General features: G+C 37.9%; 1 protein-coding gene across 3 annotated transcripts in view; it reads left to right on the top strand.

Moving 5' to 3' along the window:
• LPIN2 (lipin 2) overlaps nucleotides 1-21,297 on the top strand; it is a 44,710-nt gene continuing 23,413 nt past the window's right edge. Inside the window, exons 1-4 of one of the 3 annotated variants that reach the window (XM_062632893.1) lie at nucleotides 1-177; nucleotides 14,189-14,389; nucleotides 16,055-16,150; nucleotides 19,565-19,863. In XM_062632893.1, the coding sequence (XP_062488877.1) occupies nucleotides 14,198-14,389; nucleotides 16,055-16,150; nucleotides 19,565-19,863 (587 nt within the window). In that variant the 5' untranslated portion in view covers nucleotides 1-177; nucleotides 14,189-14,197. Of the gene's footprint in view, nucleotides 178-8,995; nucleotides 9,541-14,188; nucleotides 14,390-16,054; nucleotides 16,151-19,564; nucleotides 19,864-21,297 lie in introns of those variants that run through there. The other 2 variants (XM_062632894.1, XM_062632892.1) reach the window with 2 other exon arrangements.

Below are 21,297 nucleotides of genomic sequence, written 5' to 3'. Positions count from 1 at the left end.
GGCGCGCGGTGTCGCGGACGTGCAGGCGGTGCACCAACGGCCGCCGCTTGGCGCAGTTCGCGTCCAGCCGCCCAGCGCGGCTCTCTTGTGCCCCCGTACCCACGTCTGGTCCCGGGCTGTTCTCTTCCCCCCGCCATCCGCCCGTCCGCGCTCGGCTGAGGCCGGGCCCCGCTCAAGGTAAGCGGGAAGAGGCAGTCGATTCGGCTGGCGAGGGGGCGCGCACGGTGTCTGGCTGTGTGAGGGAGAAGCGGGCGGGGTGGGGTGTCACACTCTCGGCCGCGCCGGCCGGCTGCAGGGGAAGGTGGGTGGCGGAGGGCCTGGCCCGGCCTCGCTCCGCTCTCCGGAGAGGGCGCTGAGCAGGCACCGTCGAGCCCCCACACCCGCCTTGACCGTCGCTCGGAAGCGGAGCCGGCTGGCCTGCCCGCAGCCAGGGCCTGCGCTGCCAGCCGCTGCCCTGGGATCCGGTGTGCGGGATGGGGCGAGGAGAGGGGGAAGGAGAGCCGTCCCCTCCCGTCCGCTGGCTGCTCGGTGCGCGGGCTAGACCGGGAGTGGGGGTCTGCGGTGTGCCTATGCCCTTATGGGCTGTGCCTGGGCAGCGCGGGGTGGCCGCCGGCGCTGCCTGCCAGCCTTGCGGTGACAGGAGGGCGGTGAACCGTTTTGAAACGTCTGTTTTACTGGCTCTGCTTGGCGGTGCGACTCTCAAATGTTAAAAATCGCGATACGTGCCCTGCTGCCCGGGCTAGCGCCTTCCGTTTGCGGATATACGTTGCTTGAACTCGGGCTGCTAACTTGCGTACCTGCGGGACTCTCCGCCTTTTTTTTTTTTCTGTTTATCCCCGCTGGTGCGGGGAGTATGAAGTGCTCATCACTGGAAATACGCTGGGCGTTTTTTGTGTATGTATGCGAGTTTTTCGCAAGCGCACGTCTGAATTTCTGTAAGCTGCATGGTTCCTCTCGTTACCCAGTGGTTGCGGAGTACACGTAGCAGACATCAGGGATTTTTAATAGATCAAGACAGTATGCCGTTTAATCGTCTGCGTTTCCATTCAACAAAATGTGATAAATATGCCTGGGTTTTGTATGTGCACATCGTTTGAGGAGGTTTTTTTTTCAAGCAAAATTCCATTGTGGCCACAAGAATTTGTTCGCCATAGTATATTTGCGGTTTATGGCTATACTGCATAGCTATACTACATAGTATATGGCTATAAACAGTACATTTGTTAGTATGTGGTATTATTTAGGATATTGTCAGAGATGATGACTACAGATGATCCACATACAGGATACAGAGATGATCCTACAGAACTCAGTTGTTTGGTTGTTGGTTTTCTTTGGTTGGTTGGTTTGGAGGTTTTATACTTTATAATAGCATTTCTCAGGACACTTTCGGATACTGAGTTCTTCATGTTTGCAAAATATTGAAAAAAGGAAAATGTGTAGCATTATGCACATTGTAAGAATATACAGATATTCATTAGTCACAGTGAAAAATTGCAAGTCACAAAATGCTTTCTTTGTGTTACTGAAAGTGCAGGCTTGTCACTCAGTAGTTACCTAACCATGCTAGGCTGCTAGCTCCAGCCAGGACCATGAGTTGTGCCTTCTCTCCTAGCTCTAGTTTCTTTGCATCCCAGAACATACAGAAATGTAAGCAACTTCATCCCTTACAGAAAACAAGGAAAATCTCTCTACTTGAATAGAGTAAGAGAATGACTGTGAGGTGCTCTGTAAAAACATATTGCTATTATATGGTAGAATATTAAACTTATGAGCTGAAGTTAAAAAGTTTCTCAATGAACTCAGGGTTCAGGAACTTTGAATTATATGCTTTATTACCTGTTACTGTTATTTATAGTAGGAATAACTAGATAGTGCTGCAATGCTTTCATAAGCAATTACAGTGTTTATTTTTAAGCTTATAGCATAACTTCAGTTAAGCATATAAAAATGTTTGGGTTTTTTAATGGCCTGTAAAAGAGGTGGTGTATGAACCATATGTAATATTTCGTCTTGTTACAAAACTAAGTTTAGTTCTTCATTATTATATACTCGGAAGGCATATGTGTGAAATGTTCCAGTTCCACAGTTCAGAGAACTTTTTGTCCTTTTCTCCCTACTTCCAGCATGTAAAGTCTGGATCAGTTATGGGGAAATATCAACTCACTTGACACCTCCTTATGTATCTGGAGGTCCAGAATAGCTGTTTTTTGCGCTACATGTTTCATGCCTTGATCTCTGCCCCAGAGAACTTGCAATCTAGATCAGATAAAGCTGAAAGAATTTTGTTCACAGCCACACTGGGAACCTCTGTCAAAGCTAGATGTTAAATCAGGCACGTTTGTTTCTCTCTTACTGGAAGTAACCGTTCACATGGCTGGTACTCAGTCTTCTTTCTCAGTCTTGTGTCTTAAGTGCAAGGTCACAAAATACAGGAAAACCCAGTTCTTCACAGTTTGTGTGTGATCATAGAGTATCTGTGCTGAATTAGAAAGCTACTTTTTTTTTTTTAAATAGCTTTAGCTTGTGTATAAAGTAATTTCTTAATCATTGTTTATTTCATGCATTGCAAGTAAATTGTATGTAAGTGGCTGAAATGGTATGAAAGGACACCTTCTGGTATGAGATTCAGTGCTGCGTTACATATATCCACAGTGAAAAAGCTTTCAGACTTATGCAAAACAGTGAGTGATATGTTTGTGGTCAAATTCAAGTCTAAGGCATATGCATTAGATGTCTTCATCCCATACTGCACAAATACTGAGAACATAACATAGTGGCATACTGTATCCCAATGATTTTTGCATCTGGCAGTGCTGATGTATTTTCTTTATGAGCCTTTGATCTTACTGAAGTTGCATTTTAAGGTTCTACAGTAACCCAAAAATGTCAGCTCTGTAAATACCTCACTGTTGTATAGGTAAGCAGAGATTTTAATATTTTTAATTGTAAATAAAATTATTCACTTCAAATGCAGTAAAAATATTGCTGCTTTTGCAAAGAATGTTTCACTTAAAAATGAGCATTTTATTTTGCATAGCTGCTGTCTCAATCTTACTACAGACTCCATTATGTAGTAACAGTAGTGTTTACATTTCAGTTTGTGCTGGCAGGCTGATATAATATGAAACTGTCATGACAAGTCAAGCCAGACTCTGAGGACAGAGCTTAAGCACATTCTTGGGGGATTTTTATTTTTTTTTAAATAGAATTTTTTTTTCTTGTGTCTATTTCAAGGGAATTTCCAAGTAAAGGATGCTAGCTTCCCCTTCCCAGTTAAGGATTTAATTGTTATCAGTTTCTTTCAGCTTTGCAGTCCTGTAATTTGATATTAACCATCAGAGTTTGTCCTGAGTCACTTTTTCCCCAAATTAAGGGACACTTCCTCATTGCTGCTTTCTGTACTGAGTGAAAAGACAAGGCTTTTGCCATAGGAACTGGCCCATTTCTTTATCCAAAATGCTTAAGTTCTGTATCAGAAATATAAATACGCAAAGTAATAATGTAAAAGCCTCCAGTGTACCAGGTGATGTTTTTGTGTTGGTCTGCATGGCTGAAGGCACCACATGCTAAGTCAGTCTTAGGCCATGTCTTTAGGTTTACTTGTCTTTTTTTAGACTGCACAACTGTCTCTTCAGGAAATGTGCTGCTTCTGGTTTGATGGTTATGAAGGGCCCTTTAGAGGAAATATTTAAAGGATTCTTTGCAAGATTCTTTCAAAGAAGTGCTTCTAATAATGAATTGTACCTGAGATTCCATTAGAAATCAAAGTAGTTGTCTGTCACATGGCTGACAATAACATTTAGTTTGTGATGTGAACTGAAATACAGTGATTAAAACAAAAGTAGAAATTACCTGATGGTGACTTAAAACTGTTCATTCCACAAACCAAAAGTGTGCATGTTAACACAAACAAGAAATCTGCGGGGCTACCTTACAGGTTTGTCATGTCCCATATAGGTAGTGCAGATGTGCTATGGTGTGCTGGGGGTGATCAGCTAGATCCTTCAGACAGATGTGTTCTCTGTGTTCATTAAAACTCAATAATGCAGGTAGATTTGTGTTTGGTGAATGAGTAAGCATATGCTGCTTTGCTCAGCTATATCTAATTTTTCCTTTCCCAGCATCTCATGCTATAAATACCTTTGTGTGGGAATTCTGTAAGACTGGCACTTTTACCCAATTTTCTAATAAAAAGGCCAAGTCTTATACGCAAATTCAATTTATGGATGTTGTTCTATCTTGGTACATGTTTATCAGTTCAACAATAAGGACAGTCTACAAAGTAACAGAAGGTTTCTTCTTGATATACATTATATTTAGAATTTAGGGGATATTCCATGTATCTGTTTCTCAGAATAACTATATTTCTGTTCTTGTCAACCTGAAGATCTGAACTAGTTTCAGATCTTATATTCATGTCTACATTCTAAAAATAACCAAATTATACACCAGTAGTAGATCAAGATGCATTTCATGGTTAAATACATTACTGTGTTCCTTTTTTTTTGACTTCTAAATCCTGGACGGTTATCAGAAAATATAAGTTCACCTGGAGCAGATCAGTGCCTGGAAATAAACCTTTTTAAATGGAGAAAATAGAAAGAAAAGGGTTTGTTTATTAGGGAAATGCTTAGTGCTTTCTAGAAACATACAGGAAAACCTTCATCTACTTTCTCTCATCTCATGTAAAAATGAAATAGATGGAATGTCTATTCAGAAACTGTGGTTTCTGTGGTATGTGTCTAGAAGTAAGTTCAACCAAGGATGTTGCATGGCAGTAGAAAAGTGTCTGCCTGGAAACAGATACGTGAAGTGTGTCAGGCACTTGTGTGGGATATGCCCATGCAGATTCCAAAGTGCTGTGCTTTTGGATTAGCCAGTTACTTCTTTTAAGTGCCTTGAAAGAAGTTAAGGTCTTAATATACATGGAAATTTTGCGTGCATGTAACCAAACTTTTTGATTGAACTGGTCATTTTAACAGTAAAATTCACTTTATAGACTCTTAAAGTATTCTTTGTTCTTGCTGAAGTTCCATTGCAATCAGAAAAAAAAAAAGATGACTTAAAAAAATATATATTAAAAAAAAAGCTTAGATTAATAGAAGGAAAGATGCCATAATACCAGAATCAGATGAGTCATCGGAAACCATATAACTATTGACCCATTACAAAAGGGCCAAGTCCAAATAAACTGTGGATGTCTTGTCTTGCTATCTCTTCTACCCCCACCCTTGGAGATTAAAAAACCTACTTGAGCTGCCCTGAAAAAATAATCCTAATTTGAAGGGCTCCTGACTCCCATCTGATAGGGGATCTTGAAAGCATTGAATATACCATCTTGAATCATAGGTGGAGTACTAGACATCTGGTTTTGTAATTTTTGCACCACCAGTTTAGTGGGCAATGAACTGCTTTTGTATCACTGGTGTACTCTAGCATCTATTAACTCCTGGGATTCTTGTACTTGTGATAGGGTTTTTTAATTATTTTTAGGTTTTTGGCAGCCTGGAGTTGCAGGTAAAAGCAGGTAACTGCCTTTTAGTCTTTTTCAGCATTTTTGAGCAGAGCTTGATTTTTAGTTGCACAGAACTTTATTTACTAAAATGGAAAATTTCATTCCAGTTTCATCCAAGCTACCTTCAGCTTTTATATGGAAAATTTTAGCAAGTATATTAACTTTTTTTTTTTTTTTTTGGAAGCAAAGCTTGGTGGTATGTTTCCACTCTACTAGACGAAAAGCTTTAGATTTTTTCTCATAGAAGAAGAATTATGCCCCTTTCAGAAGAGATCTGAGGCCCAAATGGTCTTAATTCAGTATGTCTTCTATCATTTATGTCTGAATTTATTCTATTTTGGCAAAGTTACTATCTTTTGGATTAGGCTTAAAAGTCTATATTGGGAATGGATGGACTTTTGCAGTTAGAAGTAACAGGTGCTGTATTGACTGTATTTTACCACAAGCTGGAATGAGCAGAGCTTCGTTTCCAGTTTCAGTAAGCAGATGCTTCAGACCAGGGCTAGGATAGAGAACTTGGGCACAGGAAAGTGTTTTCAGTCCTAGTCTGATTTTCCTAATCTCTATAGGAGAATTAGGAATTTTTCCACTTTGCACCCAGTAGGAAAAGTGTAAAAAAAAAGTGCATGAAACTGTGATGGAATTTAGGAATCAGAGTTGAGGCTTGGGGAGAAGGGACCTTTTCTAATGTTAGGCTGGGGTGGGAGGCTGAGTTCTGTGGTGCTTAAGTCATAGCTGACGAGTAAAATGATTTGGGGCAGAATGGGGTGAAGGAAACATAGGGAGCATGAACAAATGTTGCCCCATACTTGCTGTATCTATTAGATATGTTAGTTAGAGAAGGATTTGTCTTATTCATTCTAATCTCCTAGTGTGAGTTTTCCATTGCATGGCTGAAAAAAGTAATACTGTATCTCTGAGATGCTGTAAAACTGAATGATTGCAATCAAATACATTATAGAATCATAGAATGGTTAGGGTTTGAAAGGGCCTTAAGATCATCTAGTTCCAACCCCCCTGCCATGGGCAGGGACACCTTACGCTAAATCATATCACCAAAGTCCTCGTCCAACCTGGGTCTTGAGCACTGCCAGGGATGGAGCATTCACAACCTCCCTAGGCAGTCTATTCCAGTGCCTCACCACCCTCACAGGAAAGAATTTCCTTCTTATATCCAACCTAAACTTCCCCTGTTTAAGTTTTAACCCGTTACCCCTTGTCCTGTAACTACAGTCTCTAATGAAGAGTCCCTCCCCAGCATCCCTATAGGCCCCCTTCAGATACTGGAAGGCTGCTATGAGGTCTCCATGCAGCCTTCTCTTCTCCAGGCTGAACAACCCCAACTCCCTCAGCCTGTCTTCCTATGGGAGGTGCTTCAGTCCCCTGATCATCCTCATGGCCCTCCTCTGGACTTGTTCCAACAGTTCCATGTCCTTTTTATGTTGAGGGCACCAGAACTGCACACAATACTCCAAGTGAGGTCTCACAAGGGCAGAGTAGAGGGGCAGGATCACCTCCTTTGACCTGCTGGTCACGCTCCCCTTAATGCAGCCCAGGATACAGTTGGCTTTCTGGGCTGCAGGCACACACTGCGTGCTCATGTTCATTTTCTCATCAACCAACACCCCCAAGTCCTTCTTTGCAGGGCTGCTCTGAATCTCTTCTCTGCCCACCCTGTAGCTGTGCCTGGGATTGCTCCGACCCAGGTGCAGGACCTTGCACTTGGCATGGTTAAACTTCATGAGGTTGACATGAAGGTTACTATAGAAAAGTAGCACTTAAAATGGTATCGTACTTCCCACCAGGGATTTTGACTAATGAGCAATGCGATAAGATGCTTAGATCCGCAAGGAGCAGAGGAAAAAAAAAAAAGAACCTAGGATGGTGACTGATCTTTCTTAGCAGTATTAACTTGCATGAAGCTAGTGAAAAAACTCATGTGCTTTCTAAGGCTAAACCACACTAAAATTTACTCACACCAAAGACCTGATTAAGGTTGCATGAAAAACATTGCTTCTAATATTTCCATATTGGCCCACTTGCTTTTCAAAACTAAAGCTAATTTTCTTGTGTCAATTGTAAGCAAATTATGTAGAACTGAAATTTACCTTATTAATTTTGAGAAATAAAAGACAAGGAGGATTACTAAATGTGCAAAGCTTATTACCTGGCTTAATTTTACCTTACTGCAGTGACTGCAGTTTTATCTGTATTAGAGAAAGTCTGTCTTCTGAAATGCTTTTAGAAGCTTTGACGAAAATAATATCAATCTGAAATACTAATATAGAATGGATAAAACATTGTACAGAAAAAAACCCAACACACAAACCAATGAACATAAAGCTAAGTAAAAAGTGTTTGAAAAGAAGCACCATCTTGCAAAGCTGGCTTCCATCCTTCTCATACCTGTGTGGTTTTTACCATATATTAACGGAACACTCATGATAAAGTAGTGATGAACAAGCAGAGAGTATGTCTATTAATTCTTAATATTTTTTGAAAATACCTGTCATGTCTGCTTACAAAATCAGTAATCTTTCTTGTGAAGAGCTACATTAAACATTCATTCTATAGAAAAGGGCCCAGAGGTGGTAGCAGCTTATGCAGCCTTACTTGCAGGTGTAGCAGTCCCAACACTCAATTTAGGAGTGTGTCATCAAGACTGGTTTAGTTTTGGTCTTGAGTGTAGTTCTTTAGTTATTTTGGAAACCTACATTTGGCTGCAGCCAGTAATGTGTTTCATTGTCTTTGCATCAGAGCCTAATACATAAATGGTACAAAACTTAGAGGAGAATAGTGTGAATGTAGTAGCAGGATCCTAAATTATTTTTTAGATTGCAATTCAAGCAGCATTCCTCCAGCATCTTCTGTAGCAGACATAAAGTAACACCTTGAGGGTGGGGAGGATATGCTTGGGTTTAAGGTAATGAGAATATGTCTACATTGAGGGAATATTAATGGTCTTTAGAGAATGTCTTTCACATTCAGGGTAGACTTGTTTCCTTATACTCCTGCACTCCCTCAGTTATTGCACCTATTCTCAATACTATTTTGAAAAGTAATGACATATCGAAATTCCTCAGATTGAAAATTGATTCTTGTTCTCAGTCATGGAGCTACGTACACAATAAGCATGTATGTGTTGTCCACACATCCGAATTGTACTGCTTTATCAATTCAGTTTAAAGAAAGCAGGAAAACTTCTCAGGAAAAATACTTAGTTTTGTGTGCATTGGTTTTGTGTGGTTTAATATAAGCTTGGCACCAGGTCAGTTTTCTCTTTACTGTTGTAATGCAATTTCAGAAAGGGGGAGAAATAGCCCATAAATACTAGACCCTGAAATGTCATCAAATTTGTCCCATAAAATGTGACTAGCTAGCCCAGTGAAGCGATTAGGGTAGGGAGCAGGCACATGGAGTGGCAGCAGGCATTCTTGAATTAGGTGTGCTGCAGGCTGAACTAGGACTTTGAATGCTGCTACAGGTGCTAGAGTTGCAACAGTGGGCAAAAAGTCTCCAAGTGAGCTAATGTAGACTTTGCTTAAGAATCATTAACTAAATCCCTGTTTCTTTCCATGGGAGCTCCAGCTAAAGTCACGTGACTTGGTGTAAAACAAGATCATTACCTATCAGTGCAAACATATGGCAAGTGTGCCCGTATTATTGCTTATCTCCAAGAGCGCAAGGGGGCTGTGACATTTCAAGCAAAGCCTATTGGTGAGGGAGTTTCTGTGTGAGCTTTCTTAAAGAAGTGCTTCCTTTTTAATCTTAATACTGCATGGGAAAATATACCAAACACTTTTCTCTGAAACTAGAAGATTTACATAATTCTTCTGCTTCAATGGAAAGAGAAGAAATGCTGGTACAACGTTTTGTTATGGCTGTAAGATTTGTATTTATCTGTACTGTGGAAAGTTAGTTTCCCTTCTTCTGAGATGCATTTCTCAGAAAAGGATGGTTTTGAAGATGACTTTAGTAGAAGAGTTGTTGCTGCCCATGAAAGACTTCCTTCTGGAATCTTGGTGAGTTTGACAGATTTATTGTTAAGTATGGTTATATAATTTCCTGTTGCATAGTTAAAATGCGTAAAAATTGACAGCCTATATCAAATAGTGTGTGCAAGACTTTAATTAGGCATTCAAAAGACTTACTTTGTTTCCCGTTTTTGTTCTCTTAAGTGCTCTGTGCCGTACCAGGAGCAATCCTAAACCCAAATTAAAATCTTTACTTAGGAGCAAAGGGGTGTTTGCCTGTTTTTGCCAAGTAGACCTGATGGTATAGTTGTCCTGTTTCACATAGTTATTCCACTCCTCCATCTTTTTAGGGTATGAAATATAGACTAGTAAAATGCTTGCTAAAGATTTTCGTTGGTTAAGGAAAGTGCCCCACTCATAAATACATATATAAATGCAAATATAGGCAAGATGAGATAAATTGAGGGAAACCCTTGCTATGCATGTTTTTGTTTTCTACGTAATCCCTTGAAATAAATGCAATGTATTTACTGTTTACATCACGTGGTATTAGACTGTCTTTTAATCCTCTAAATGTATGTCGAAATAAATGGGATGTATGAACATCTACCCTCTTACAAGCTAAGATCTATGTTTCAATAACTTTTTCTTGCAGTGATAGTTAAAATTCATGCTCCCTGAAGCTGTATGTCTTCAGAGCAATCTGACAGCTTGTCTTTGAGTAACTTGCACTCTTTTTCTGTTGTTGAATTGGGTATTTGTAGTGTTCGTGTTCATAGGAGTTCACCTGTACAAAAGGTGTTAGCTTTAAGAACACAAAAATGTAGCTTACTGTTACTAAAGCAGTACTCTAAATGCACAGAAAACACAAATTTGTGGACAGACTTTGGTTGTGTCTTGCACTTGTATATGGATATTACTGAATAAGATTAAAAAATCATTCAAGAAAACATGTTGGGTTTGTAGCAGCCAAAATAACATGTTTGTTAATAGTACATAGATATAATTCCTATCCACAAAATGTCCTGCTCAGGTTATGTTAATGTAAACATTTCCTGGTGATAAGCTCTGAAAATTTGGCTATCATGTAGAACATGTTAGATACTTAATCTGAGTTGTATTACTGTTTGATTGTTATTTCTGAGGGCCATTCTATTAGTCATTGCTGTAACATAAGGAAGTCAACCAGTATATGCAAGCTTAATTTTAGTTTAACTGATTTGAGTATTTTATAGATGAAGGCACATAATTTTATGTTCAGTTCTTAAACTTCTGCCATAGATATTTTATTTTCTTATTTTGTATTTACTTTTATGCTGTCTCTCAAAGGGAAAGAAAAGAGGCAGTTTCCGTTTCTGACTTATTCTGCAATGTAATGGCTTCTTGCCAGAAAAAAAATCTTTTTTTGTGATATAGGACAGAGAGATCCTTTCCCCCATTCCAATTACCTTTGCACTTATCTTGGCAGTATTAACATATTCAGCTATAAATTTTTTTGCAAACTAGCTAGTATATTAGGTATCGCTAGCGTTTTAATTTGCTATCCTAGAAGAATAGTAGTGAGCTATATTAACTTCATCAGAGTTCTGGAATTTGACTGCTTCAGGTAATATATATACTTTGGATAGCAAAATAAATAAAACCTAAAGTACACCTAAAGCTAAATGGTATTATGAAATATTGCTTCGTTGTCCTTTCTTAACTTGTCCATCAGACTTCTGTCTTGAGTTTCAGAACTGAAAACTGGCATGCCTTTTAGGTTCTTCTAGTAGGTTGTAAAGGCATACTGCTCTTTTTTTTTCTCTGCTTTCAGGACAGTGTTATTTAACGAATGCTTACTAAGCATGAAATAGTGTTATTGAGGAAATATTTGGTCTTACTAGTTATTCTGTGATAAGGCTATTTCTGTTGTATTTGCAACAATTAGCACAATAACATTTTACTCTGTTCTTCTCTATAGCTCTATAGTGAGGTTCTCTATTGCTCACCACAAGTTTTCCAACAATGTACAATAAAACTTAAAGCAGTTCCTCTCTCCCCCATTTTAAAATTTCCTAGCTGCAATTCTGTTGACATTTGAGATAAATTCAACATCTCGTGTTTTTCAGGTATGTAGTGGCACTTCATTTCTATTTGATCATTTGCTTACCACAGTTTGACCCTTCTTATCTTTCAAAGTGAACCCTTATGTTAAAAGTTGAACTACAACCTGATAAGCAATAATGCACACTACTTTCTGATCAACAATTCTGTTTACTTACAATACACAAAGCAACGTTTGTATTAAGACTTGTGTCATAAAAAGCTACTTTCCTTATAAACAATGTTTTTAATAGTAGGTTCAATCAATTCATGACTTTCACACAAAAGAGGTTATTCTGTTTAGCATGTTCTATGGCTGTGCAGTGAGCTACAGAAACGTAACTGAGATCTGTAAGAGAGATAACTTTTGCTACACAAAAGCAAGAATATATGAAAAATAGGTGAATGTTTCAGTCTTTTTTTTTTTTGTGATTTTTCTGTGGCTAGACAGGGTCGGTTAGCATGTATGTGAGGAAAAAGTAGGTTATTCATCAACTGAACTCAATTCTTAGCAGTTGTGAAATTCTGATTTTTAATTAAATTCTGATTTTAATTAAATTCCTTGCTAATGACCACTTCTCAAGTCCTAAAATGAAATATACGAATAGACACTCTATTAAGGACTGTATTACTGATAATGCCAGCATTTTTTTTTAACCAATTCAGTCTCCTTGGTGACATGAAATCAACTTTTCTTAGTAAACCAATACCGTAGACTCCTCTTGGAAGCAGCCAAGGTATAGCCATGAATGATAATGCCTGTGTTAGAGAATTTTTCCTAAGATTGGAACTAAAGATGATTGTCATTGCAGAAGACTAATTGCTTAAACAGTAAAGCAGAGATGTTACTAGCTTTCTGTCTTGGGTTACAGTTCCATGAGATGCAGCAAATATCTCACTTGTCAAAAGGAAAGGTGTTCGGTTCCCTACGCCAGCCTTTTTTTTCCCTAGCTTTCTGGTACTGCCATGTGTTTCGTGACTGGTGTTTGTCATGTTCTTCTCTGAGCTAATCTAAATTATTAACCCACTGAAACAACAATAACAAAAAATAGGTAGACTTTTGCCAGGGAGCTAAAATCAGTTCATTAAGAGGGTCAGGAGAAGAAAGGTTGAAGTGAGACTTCCCCTTATTCACCCAGCTATGTATCTTATTCACTCAAGGATGAGCTATTATTTTATTAGCAAGCAGTCAATTTTATAGTTATCCATGAAACTACTTAGAGATGAAACTGAATTTTATTAATCACTAACATTGTTAGGGAGTCCATTCTGCTAATCTTATTAGTCACTCAGTGGCAGGCTGTTCTGTCTTCATCAGCCCTATTGTACAAAAGCTGCAGAAGAAAATTCTCTAGCATGTTACCTAACATAGTAATTCTGTGGGTAATTTCCAAACAGTTTTACATCTATATTGGAAAACTCCCATCTTCTTTTTTGAGTCTTGTAAAGAGAAAGGATTATTTTTTATTTTTTATTTCAAAAAATCTAAATATGATTAGGTACTGTAAGTTAGGCTTGAGAAGCCTGAGATGAAGAAAAATACTTCCGTAGCTGCTCTTAAGTCTGTGAAAGCAGTTTTGAATCTCCTGCGTGCTTAAAATTATATTGGTACTGTTAGGTGCTACAAAAGTAGCTTCCTTTTGAATGAATGCAGTATACCCTGTGTTACAGTAAAGAAGACTTTGAAGTCTCAGAACAGAAGTAACTAATGATCTAGATAATGAAAGCAGTATCAGGAGGAAAAACTCTTCTAGTGCAATATTGTTTTGTTTAGAGGTATTAAGAACAACTCTAAACCTTGTTCAGGGGCTAATAAAAATAGATTAGGAAATATACAAAGAAATTCACTGCAGTTTTTTTTTACTTTTAGGAATATTATCCCCAAATAGGATTTCTACAGTTTGAGCCCTGTTACGTGTTGCTTTTTTGAAGTGGCTCTTTGGTCTTCCAAATAATACCCTTAGCTTCAGAGGCAAGTAATTGCTTGGATATATTTGAAATGAGCTTGTAGCAGTCTTTTGGGTGGGAGGCAGGAGACAGCAGAATGAGAAGGGGTTGCGCTTAGGTTTCCATTAGAACAGTTTTCTCTCCTCTTTCTATTAAAGCTTAGATGTTCTGAGAAGTCTTTGGACTTCATCGGTTATTGGCAGTCATAGTTCACGTTGTGTTCTTAGTCTGAAAGATTTGCAGTCATTCAAAATTCATTTGTTCAATTAAGTGTTTTTAATGGAGTAGGCAGAATGTTTGATAAGCGATTCTGCGGGGTTTTTTGTTTGACTATAGCATAATCTTCTTACTGCATGCATCTTCCTTTCCTTGTATTCTGTTCTCAGCTCCTTATTCCCATCTAGTAAGATTACTTCACCTAGACTACATGTTATTTTTCAATTTTCTGATGTCCGGAGTATGAACAACCACAAAAAAAAAACTGTAAAAAGATTTGTTTTCTCTTGATTGAAACTTTGAGAAACCTATGGAAAGTAGGTGGTGGGTAAGATAACTCTTTACACTTAAAATAATGGGGTGCGTGAGTGTGTAAACTTGACATAAAATTGATTTTAAAAACTTTGATTATTAAGTTTATTTACCTTTTTTCCCCCTTCTTCTCTCTTAGTCTCAGACTATGAACTACGTAGGACAACTTGCAGGACAAGTGCTGGTTACTGTGAAGGAGCTGTACAAAGGTATTAATCAGGCCACCCTTTCAGGATGCATTGATGTCATTGTGGTCCGGCAACAGGATGGTACATACCAGTGTTCTCCTTTTCATGTCCGATTTGGGAAGCTTGGTGTACTGCGCTCTAAAGAAAAAGTGGTAAGTTCAGAAAGCGAGCCAAGCCAAAGTTTTGGACACCAATGCATTCCTTTATTTCCGCTCCCCCCTTTCCTTCTTTTCCCAGCCCCCCACATACCCAGTTAGCAGGCTAATTTAGTACAGAGCAGTTTCTCATACATGACGTATAGAGTGATAGTTTTGGAATATAAAACAGAACTTCCTGTGTTAATCTAAGGACTCTGCAAAACAAAAATACTGTGAAAGAAAAGTTTTGACAGCTCTTGAGCTGTGCAAAAAGAATAGTACAAACATAGAGACTTCACTGTCTTAAAATGTTTACATTGCTATTTATTTAAGTATGCTGGGAAAGAAATGCTTAGTGCCAATTAACTGATCCCTGATGTTGCAAGCATCTCTTTGGAATATCTGGAGGACAGCTAGGGCATATCTTAAGGGTTGGTGACCTATCATAAATATTGTTCCTTGCTAGCTCTGCTCAAGGTTGATATGCAGTAGAAAATGCAGTTATTAATATCCACAAGCATTCCTGTGTGGGCATGTTTGAAAGAGAACCTGATACATATCCTTGTCCAGTCAGTCTGAGACTGTAGCACTACCTGACCAGATTGTCCTGCCATCCCCTTTCCATAGGCTTTAGTACTCATGCTTAGGGAGTGAGTTGGAATGGACTGTAAATATGATGGAAAAATAGACCTATTGTGGGGAGGCGACTTTACGTTACTGTCAGTAGGGAGTACTGTGTATGACAGTATTGCCTGTGGGTGTGCTATCCAAGGATGGATTGATTTAAACAGATCATAAATCCTCAGGATTATATGTGGCTTTTCACAGAAGTGACAGAACACTTCAGGAAACTGCCCTCATCTTTATATCTCGGTTGTAAAAGGAGACTAAAGTGCAACTAAAAGAGTGGTTATGTCACGGCCTGTTTTTGTTTACGGTCCATACTGAGAGCTACATGTACTAAACTTTTAAGTTTATCATAATAACACAGGCTAGCAGCAGTTTTCTTGTCTCTTTTTTTTTTTAATTTTGATTTCCCACTTGCTAGTGTTTTTCTTAATGAGCATGCTGATAACAGTTTAAGTACTTTTTTATGAGAATAAAAACCTTCTTCCTCTGGTGAAAAAGGTATGGTTGCAGAAGGGTTGTGGTCCTATGTCATATCCCCATAAATTTACCAGGAGGTAAATAACTGGGTTAACTGAGTTGCAAAAATAATTGTGGCAAATCTCTATTCCCTTGAAACAAACCCTGCCTCCAGCAGAATTCTGGTTTCTCATCTTAAACTTTTGGTATTCAGGATTCATATTCATACCAGGCCTCAGTTCAGGTTGAGCTTTAAATATGTGAACATGAACAGTCTCAATCATTCTTCCCAGAAATAAAGACTAGATGAATGATTATTATTTATGCTTCTAGCTCTCCAAATTAGTTGAACAGGGTTCAGTCTTCAGATTTATTTTTTTTTGCAGGTGTTAGGCTGTCTGCTTAGGAGCTGATGTATTTTGCAGATTAAGAAAATAAAGACGATTATAATAACAGACTTCTTTCAAAAAGCAGAGGAAGGAGAAAGAGGCATGATAATACAGTGGAACAAAGTTTACTCTGAGATAAGTGGGCCTTAAGGTCAGTGCTTTCCCTTATGATGGATTATTTGCATTAAATTGTCTTCTTCCACAGATTGATATAGAAATTAATGGTGATGCTGTTGATCTTCATATGAAACTGGGTGACAATGGAGAAGCTTTCTTTGTACAAGAAACTGAGGAAGAAAATGTAAGTGCTTCGTGATGGCTACAATGCAATATTAACAGAGGAATGTGTTAATTATTAATATAGTGTTGCCAATATTGTAACTTTTATGAAAGCTAGATATTCTGTGACTGAATCTTAACATCACTTTCACATGCTGCAAGATGCTTGGTGCCTTGTACAATTCTGCTACCAATGGTAACAAAGTAACTATTTTTTTTAAGAGCTTTTTTTGAAAGATCTGTTGCATTTTATTTTATTTTTTACTTTGTAGTAAATTTGTTCTCGTTGACTGCAGTTGTACATATTGCAGTGCCTTATAATAGTGTTTGCCTCAGGTTCTTATAGCTTGTGCTACTGATTGCTGTACTAATAAAAGTTGTCTATTTTGGCATATTTTTAATTTGTCTTATTTTTAGCACCATTTCTAACAATTTTATTTATGAAATCTTCTTCAGTAACTTCTTCAATTTGAGAATTATTCTTGTATTATAGTACAGTAATTAATTTCCCAAGAACCTATTGCAGCTGGAAGCCCTTGAAAAACAGAAATAACGGTTCATTTTCACTCTGATTTCTTAAGGATATGGGACCTATGAAATCACAATATTTGTCAGTCCTGAGCTTTGATTTTGACAGCTTTTGAATCTATTGGCATAGTTCAGCAAGACAGAAGGAAAGAAATACTCAATAGAGAGTTACAAACAGTTTAATGAAAATAGAAGAGAGAAGAAAAAACTTTGTCTCAGTGAAGTAAAAGATGAAGTGCCAGCTTCCTGTTGTTACTAGGAATCAAAATCCTTTAAGGAAGTGAGCTTGATCCACTTTTTAGTTTAGGGTGCTACTTGTTTACCATGAAGGATTGGTGGAAGCTCACTTGTTGAAAGGAGTTAAATATAATTTGAAGTGGAAGGTGAAAATAAGCATTAAGACTCTAAATGGTAACTTAGGATAGGGATTCATAACATTTAAGAGAAAGGAAGATTGGGTTCTGTTTTAGCATACCTCATGATTAAAATCAAAACTGAAAGCAGTGTCAGCCATTAAGTCTTAAGACTTTCAGAAAGAAGAGTGATAAACACTACCTTTGTCCCCAGTGTGATGTTTTAAAGTAACTATTGCACTTGCTTAGTATATTTTGATTTGTAACAAGAGTGTATAATGTGATCTGGAAAGCTTGTAGTTCATGCCAAAACTAGATAGCTACAAAGCGGAGGACTGATTTGTATTTAGTGCTTCTAGACATTTTTTTTCCCACTCAGTATTTCTGGTACTGATCCGTGTGTATATTATGTATATATATAAAGTATATATATATATATATATATATATATATATATTTATATATATAAAGTATATATATAAAGTATATATATAAAGTATATTAAGGTATAAATGTTAAAGCTGTCACTAGTTCCTGATTGCTTCAGAAAAGTGCTTTCAGGTGGTCAGTCTTTGCTGTTTTCACATCTTGATGACATTCAGAAGTAACACCACACGCCCCAATTAATGCAAATTGGGACTATTACAATGTACTTCCAGGCATCTTTTGTTTTTTGCCAGCTTTCTTTTAACTTTTCTGTGACTTTTTTAGATTTTCTCTTGTTATTCTGGCTTATTTGTCACTAATTGTGTATAATACTAACTTTATGTGCTATAATTTTATTTGAAGGTTTTCACCGTGCAAAATCCCTGTGTGTCATTGGTGCTGTATAAGGCTGTATTTTGCTCTCCTTTCTCCATTTCTCTCTCCTACCAGTTGGAAAAAAACTTGTGTGTAACTCAACTCAGTGGAAAAATTGAATTTAATATTAAATAAAAGCAGTTAAGACTTTGAACACATTAAAAGTAGGATCAGTGCTTTGACTGTTTCTGATCACAGTGTAGTTCCTGAATAATCTGCAAAAGAGTCCTGTAAAATAACAGGCATCTTGTAATTAGTTCTGTTCTTACCATGAAATCGAGCTCCATAACCTTTTCTCATTTTCCTCGCTATGCACATTCCATTCTCTTCTACTTTTGTTCCACTTTGTCTCTTCTCAGTGAGTTTCCTTCAGTTTAGGTGTCAGTATCTTAAGTTTCTTGTTTTGATGTAAATAAACCGTGGGCAGTCCAGTGGTAAAGTTTTTCCTTCATTTGAATTAGTCCTTCAGGTAACTGAAGGTTATTTGTTGATTTTTTTTAAGGTAAGTTATAGTTGAGTTTTTATTTTGGAAAGATGCTTTACATAAATAATGTCTGACATGGATGACAAGGCTGACTGCACCTTCACCAGTTTTATGAGTAACACTGAACTAGGAGAAGAGGTAGACAGGTCAGAAAGGGCCATTGCATAGGGCCAACTTGGCAGTCTGGAAGACTAGACCAACAAGATTCATTCAGAGTTTAACCGACATACGTGTGAAGTCTTGCATCTGATTTGGAAGAATCCCACGCAGCAGTACAGGCTGGGGTCCGACTGGATGAAATACATCTCTGCTGTAAAGGCTGTCACTGTGGCAACAATGAAGGCAAATGTGTCCTAGGCTGCATTATCAGGGGTACAACCAGCAGATGGAGGGATGTGGGATTGTTCCACTCACCCTAGAATATGTCAGGGCAAACCTGGAACACAGCTCTGATCTACCAAGATCTGGTCTCCCCAGTTCAGGAAAGACATGGAAAATTGGAGGGAGTCCAGTGGCGAGCCACAAAGATTATCAGAGTGTTGGAGAAGAAAAGCTGCTGAACTTGGCTGTCTTCAGCCTAGGGAAGATCTAACCAGTCTTGCAATACCTACAAGGTAGTTACAGGGCAGACAGGCACTCTCTCACAAGGATGCCTGGTGATAAGACAAGGGACAAAAGGGGGGAATTCCAGCTACATGTAGGAAAAATCCTTCACTGTAAGAACAAGACAGGAATAGGTTGCCTAGGTAAGTGGTGGACTCTCCCTTACTAGAAATACTCGACCTTTGGCTTGACAAGGCCCTGAATAACCTAATCTGTGGCCGTACTTTCAGCTAAAGATTGGACCAGATATGTTTCAGATGTCCCTCCCAACCTATACCTTTCTATGAATCTGTTTCAAATTAAACAGACAGCAGTGGATTAGCCTATTTTTATTACACCTTTACTAAGCATGGATAGGACTGGTGTGCTCGAGGGTAGATAATTTCAGAAACATTCCACTGACTAGGTATTTTTTTTTGCTAATAAAATCAGTTGTTTATGTCTGAAACTGTAAGAATACTAATATTTTTCTGATTTTTTTTTTTGTAATCCATCTAGTGAACTTGGTTCCTTTCTGGATATCAGCTTCATACCACTGGGCTTGTGTGGTTTTTGTGTCTAAATATAGATGCAAGAATTAATACGTAGCTGACAACTGTCCGGTATGCACAAAACAAACCAAAAAATTAAAAACCACAAACAAAACTTATTTTCGTTATTTGTTTAGGAAAAAGTTCCTGCTTATTTGGCAACATCTCCAATACCCACTGAAGACCAGTTTTTTAAAGACACTGACAGTCATTTGAAATCGGGGGAAAATGAGAGGACATGTGCAAACTCTGAAATTCCACACTCTGTGGAAACAGAGATAGTATTCACCCCAGGTTCTGTGAAAAAGAAAAAAAGAAGAAGAAAGAAATACAAACAAGATAGCAGGAAGGAAGATCAGATATCTTCTGCTGGGACGGAAGAGATTTTTGAAATGGAAATAAGCTCTGATGATGAAAAAAGTGTTCAACCCATAAGGTAAACTATCAGATACTTGCTGACTGCTTTCAGTGTTATCACTGAACATTTAGAATGTGACTTGTACCTTTCCTCTACGCGAGTAATGCATGTTTCAGTGGGCTCAAACAAACAACTCCAGATCATTAGCTTCCAGATCTTTCAGAATCCTTCAAGTTTTGTCATTTTGTTATGAATATGAAATCCAGTTAACCCCATTCTGGTAGAGAAGTGTTTTCTCTCCTTCAGTATGGGTCTTCAAGGAAGTCTTAAATTTAATAAGTACCAAATACATTAATGCAACAAAAACATTGAATCAGAGTGTTACCACATCTGTGACCAGTAAAACACAACAGAGAAAATTTGGATTTTAAAGTGTTTTTTTCATATGTCTTGTGGCTTCTTAGTTTATTTGCCTTATTTGTTTATTGTCATTTTAATGTCAGTGAATTGTCACTTAGATATTCACTGCTCTGTTTAAGTCTGGGACTGGGAATTTTGCTTAGTTTGAGATTTTTCCTTTTTTCTCTTTAAGAAAAGCAAGGTCTTTGTTCAGCCTTCAGTGTTAAGAGTATCAAGACAACAATAAGTTGTCATAGTGAAATGTCAAAAAATAAAAATAACCATCAAGTACAGGAAGAAAGAAAATATAATCCATGAATTGTTTATTCTTTAATAAATTATTACAAATGCATAAAGAATTCAGGAGTGTCACCCTAATAATGGCTGTTTTCATCCAGTGTTTAGAATGCGAACTACTGTTCTAGCAATTATCTTAATTTGACTAAAGATGAATAAAAATTGTAGGTTTGATTGAAATGTCAAATGTTTAGTCATAGCTGAACAGACATGGTGTTTCCGTAAAGGTTACTCTGGTTTTATATTTTGTGCCCTTTAGAATTAAAGATTGAAAAGGCTTTTTATTTGTAAGCCACATTTTTTTTTTTTGCATATCTGTATAAACAGAAACAGCAGTAGAAATGCATCCTCAGTCAGAGGAGAGTGTTGTGATTTGAAAGGAAGACCATTTTTGTAAAAGAATGCTGTTTTTTTTGTCACTAGCAAGAAGTGAAAAAAATGCATTGTAGTAATGGAAGCCCAGGGACAGTACATTTGTGGCTATGTATGTGTTGGTGGAGTTTGTATACAGCCAAAATATTGGGTACCACGGCAAGAAATAAAATACCTTGCAATAGGAGTACACTTTTTTCCGAAGGTTTATTTTTGCATCCTGTGGGGATGTAAGGTGATATTAGCAGGTTTGTTTGGGTTTAGGTTTTCTCTTAGCTATAAATGTATGGCTCTGCAAAAGAAAAAAGAGAATATGGAAGCGTAACTAACTGTTACTAGATGTAGCTTCAGATTTCAAAGGGAGTCTGGTAAAGGGAGGCTGATGTTCTAGCGGAAGGTCAAAAATTCAGCCACAGGTACCAGCATAAAATGTCTTATCTAGTT

This window comes from Pezoporus occidentalis, unplaced genomic scaffold, assembly GCF_034315485.1.
Source record: "Pezoporus occidentalis ecotype Australia unplaced genomic scaffold, CSIRO_AGI_Poc_V1 ctg4, whole genome shotgun sequence".
Taxonomy (NCBI): Eukaryota; Metazoa; Chordata; class Aves; order Psittaciformes; family Psittacidae; genus Pezoporus; species Pezoporus occidentalis.
This window is presented reverse-complemented; position numbering and strand designations above follow the sequence as displayed.